Source organism: Tinamus guttatus, unplaced genomic scaffold (assembly GCF_059628265.1).
Source record: "Tinamus guttatus ecotype Peru unplaced genomic scaffold, ASM5962826v1 Tinamus_guttatus_pri_ptg000515l, whole genome shotgun sequence".
In the NCBI taxonomy this organism is placed as follows: Eukaryota; Metazoa; Chordata; class Aves; order Tinamiformes; family Tinamidae; genus Tinamus; species Tinamus guttatus.
Genome location: NW_028289049.1, coordinates 26,199 through 30,084, shown reverse-complemented (window position 1 = coordinate 30,084; position 3,886 = coordinate 26,199). Strand labels below are relative to the sequence as shown.

At 53.7% G+C, this 3,886-nt stretch overlaps 1 protein-coding gene across 1 annotated transcript; it reads left to right on the top strand.

Annotated features, from left to right (window-relative positions):
- The first annotated feature begins 1,216 nt into the window (after positions 1 to 1,216).
- LOC104577784 (transcription factor HES-5) lies at positions 1,217 to 2,247 on the top strand. Its single transcript, XM_088533727.1, has 3 exons — positions 1,217 to 1,285; positions 1,583 to 1,763; positions 1,976 to 2,247. The coding sequence occupies exons 1-3, from the start codon at positions 1,220 to 1,222 to the stop codon at positions 2,245 to 2,247; spliced, it is 519 nt and encodes a 172-aa protein (XP_088389853.1). The 5' UTR covers positions 1,217 to 1,219.
- Positions 2,248 to 3,886: the final 1,639 nt, after the last annotated feature.

Sequence of the window (3,886 nt, the reverse complement as noted above, 5' to 3'; positions counted from 1 at the left end):
CGGCTTCAGGTGGCGGGAGCAGCACGTTCCCTGCTGAGATAGATTCTGTGGTGTCTTCAGGGTCTCCTCAAGGACTGAATCTGGGCAGTTATTTTTCCAGTCAGACAAAATCAAAACAGACCTGGAGTGCCCGCAAAGCAGCATTCATTTCCTTTCCTTTACCACAAAGGAAATAACTGACCTCCTTGCTGAGGTGTGAGCATGGGCCGCAGCTCATCAGGCCCCTTCCCAACCCTCCCCTGACCTTCCCAATGCCTGGGGCTGCTGAGGCCGACCTGGTGCAACTCCCCAGGCCACGTCAGCCCCACACTGAGAAGTTGAGAAGTTCTGTTTGAAAGAGAGAGGGCAGCAAACAGAAAAGAAAGATCCATGGGGTGGCTTGGCATGGGCCCAGCTCTTCTCAAAGGTGCCGTGTCCTGAATGAAGGGGCAGCTCTGGTGTGACCAGCTCACGCAGCCCCGTGTGTGTAGTGTAAGCAGGAGAGAGGCCAGCTCAGGGTACAAATTCCACTTTCTGTTCCCTATTTGTGAATCAAGGCCCTCGGGCGAAGGTATTTGGCTGGCCCAAACCAGGATGGCCCACGCCACCACCCTGCAGCTCTGGCTGCAGGTTCTCCAGGGTGTCTAGAGCTGACAAACCTGCCGTTTCACCCTGACGACACCTCAATCACCCATCATTGCTGGGAAAACTGCAAGGACCGAACGAGCAGGCCCAAACTCACATGCGGTAAACAGTAAAATGGAGCAGGGAGGCTGGCTGCAGAGTGCCCACTCCAGAGAGCTGCCCCGATGCTGCAGGTTTCCACCCTTGCGGTTTTCCCCGCTCCTTCTCCCACCTTCCCCCAAAGCGCTCCTGCTCCCGCGCAGGCCTCGGGAACGCGCGATCCGCACGCAGCAGCAGCTGGAGGGGCAGCGCGTTCCCGGCTCCCGCAGCCCTGCCGGGCCCCGCACGCTCCACCAGTTGGTTTGGGCACAAGGTTGTTCTCCCCGGGGCGTTTGCAGCCAATGTGCCGTGCACTGATGGCTGCTTCCCCTTTTGTCGGGCTGCGGGCCTGGATTGGCTGGCGGCTGTGGGAAACACGGGCTCTCCCGAGACTCACAGATCCGCTGAAACGCCCTGACCTATAAGTAGAGGCTGTCAGCGAGTGCCAGAGCATGGGCCGACACCGAGCGCAGCGGCCCAGCGTGGAGCCCTGTGCCCGGGACGGAGAGCTCCAAGAATGGCCCCCGGCAGCGCTCCCGTGGTCTGCATGGAGGAGAGGCTGCTGCCAAGAGAGAAGAATAAAGTAAGTAGAGCCCCTGCCAGCAAAGGCGAGAGGCTCTGTGCAACAAGCCCCTAACAGCCCTGATACGAGAGCGTCACTTGTCCACGGCTACCAAACAAATCTCACACAGAAAAAGCTGAGAGGAGGGAAAAAGTAGCCTGGGGGAAACCAATACACAGATTTAAAGGAATTGCATTTGGGTGGGCAGTGTCTCAAAGCTCTCCTGTCGAAGGAAAGCACTTGGACATCTGCATGTGTTGGGGCCTGTGTCAGCAAGGCAGATGCCGGCCCTGACGAGCTGCTGTGTCTCTTTTGCAGCTCAGGAAGCCGGTGGTGGAAAAAATGCGCCGCGACCGGATTAACAGCAGCATCGAGCAGCTCAAGCTGCTCCTGGAGAAGGAGTTCCAGCGGCTGCAGCCCAGCTCCAAGCTGGAGAAGGCCGACATCCTGGAAGTGACCGTCAGCTACCTGAGGCAGCAGAGCCGGCTGCAGGACCCAAGTGAGTGCAGGGCACGAGTGCCCCGCGCGGAGCCCGTTCCCGCGGGGCTTTGCTCTCCCGCACGGCCCTGCCCGTGGCAGTGCAGGGTTCAACGCGCTGAGCGAGGCTTTGCAGGGCCGGGCTCTGGATAGAAACCTCACACAAGTGCTCACAGCCCCATCATTTGGTCAGGACCTTAACGCCTCGGGTTTGCCTCTCTCTCTCCCGTCTAGCATTCACTCACAAGAACGCGGAGCAGGACTTCAACAGCGGCTACCTCAGGTGCCTCAGGGAAGCTCTGCGTTTTCTGTCCTACCACGAGCCGAGGAAGGAAACGCAGACCCAGCTGATCAAGCATCTCTGCAAAGCGCAGATGGGTCCGGCCGTCCCACGCTCCTGCGCTCCGCGGAGCCTGTCCCGGCCACCCTGTGTCCATGCCAGGAAGCAGCCGGCCCGGAAACAGGCGGCTGCTCCTGCGGCCATCTGGAGACCCTGGTCCTACTGAGGGAGCTGCTCCGCTCCTGCGTGTTCTGCTACAAAATCTAGAGGGACACAAGAGTTCCTCTTCAACGTAGGAAACAGAGCGTTCCAAAGAGGGGAGTGGGGACGGGATTGTCTCTCTGTCATGAGAAACAAGGGTCACTAATTAGCTTCCCTTCATAGTGAAGGATTTCATTTGTATCTTGCAGCAAAGCTGCTGCTCTTATGGGTGGCTCCTAGCCAAAGAGAGGACCAAGTCCTGTGGGGATTTAGAAAGCAAATGTCCTTCGGTTTCCATCAAACCTTTGCTCAAGGCTCTTGAGCCCTGGCTGTGGCTGTCAATGAAAATCCTGCAGCGCCGCCCTGGGTCACTGGTTCGAGTGCTCTTCTGTCTCTAGATAATGTATTGACCTTGCTAAAAAGGGGCACTTCGGAGGATGTATTTTGTATCATAAAGAAAGTACTGAGTCTTTACCTTTTAAATGAAAGATAATATTGGAAATGTGGATTCTTCTAAAGTTCTGTCCCATTTTTAGTATACTTTCTTACAGAAGGTATTATGATAACGGATTACTGCAGGAAAATTCTCCTAACGTCCAGCACGTGCTGCTCTCAGTCGAGGGATAATTAATGCCTTTTGTAAAGGAAGTATTTTTGACAGGTCTTAAGGAAAAGGGAGCCGAGGGGAGGCAGTGAGTACTGGACAGTTATTCACTACCTGCTGGAGAGCTTAAAAAGCTTTTGTAAAGCTGTGGTGTGTTCATCCCATGGGATGTTCAGCTTTGATTTCTTCAATGTACGAGTCAATAAAAACGTTTGTAGCCATTTATGCTTTTGTATCGTTGTATTATCAATGGAGTTGATTAAAATGAATAATACTCTTGGATTAGGTGTTGCACATGGACTCCAGCTGCAGGGAACCTATCGGGAGATGCCATTGCCTAAGCCTTCATCCCAGTGAATTGCTTCAGATTTGTGAATTCCATTTGGAAGAATGGAATTTTAGATCCTGCAGAATAGTAACCCCTGGAAAAGCCACCAAGACTAAAACAAGGGTCAAATTAAATGAAATACTGGGTGCTGTGACCCTAGATGTTTAACAGCAACGCATTCAGATGCCAGCAAATCACCAGTTACACAAGTTAATTGGGCAAATTAACAGGGGAAATAAACTAGCGGGTTTATTGGCACCTGACTCTTCCTGGGGATCTCGCCCTCTTCTTTGAAGCCAATGGGTGAGCTCGTTCTCATAGACTTTCAGTTTTAGCTGCTTCTGTTACCTAAATACAGGTTCTGTCAGGAAATAGTAAGGGTTTGTTTGTTTTTGTTTTTTAAGTGAAACTTGTCCACATATGGTTAAAAACACACAGAACTCAAGAGTAAACAGCAACCGAAGCAGCATTTGATCTCCCAAACCATTGCTCAACTCCACTATTTCTCTCTCAACTCTTTCATTTTCCTGGAAGTTCTCCCTCGCAGCCGGAGCGCGGGGCCTTTGCCGTGCGCCAGGCGTTGCTCCGAGCCTCGTCCCGCCGCTGTCCTCGCTCTCACTCCTCCTGCTTTGGCGTTTTCCCTGCCCAGCCTCTCGCAGGGACCCGCGCGCTGTCAAGCAGCTTTTCCACGATCCTCCCTTGAGCTTCTCGCGCCCCTTCAGCTCAGAAAAC

Bases quoted from the DNA above. Each gene is read 5' to 3' on its own strand.
- LOC104577784 (XM_088533727.1), top strand. From the start codon at position 1,220: ATGGCCCCCGGCAGCGCTCCCGTGGTCTGCATGGAGGAGAGGCTGCTG. The intron at 1,286-1,582 runs GTAAGTAGAGCC...TCTCTTTTGCAG, and splicing joins TGCCAAGAGAGAAGAATAAA to CTCAGGAAGCCGGTGGTGGA. The intron at 1,764-1,975 runs GTGAGTGCAGGG...TCTCCCGTCTAG, and splicing joins GAGCCGGCTGCAGGACCCAA to CATTCACTCACAAGAACGCG.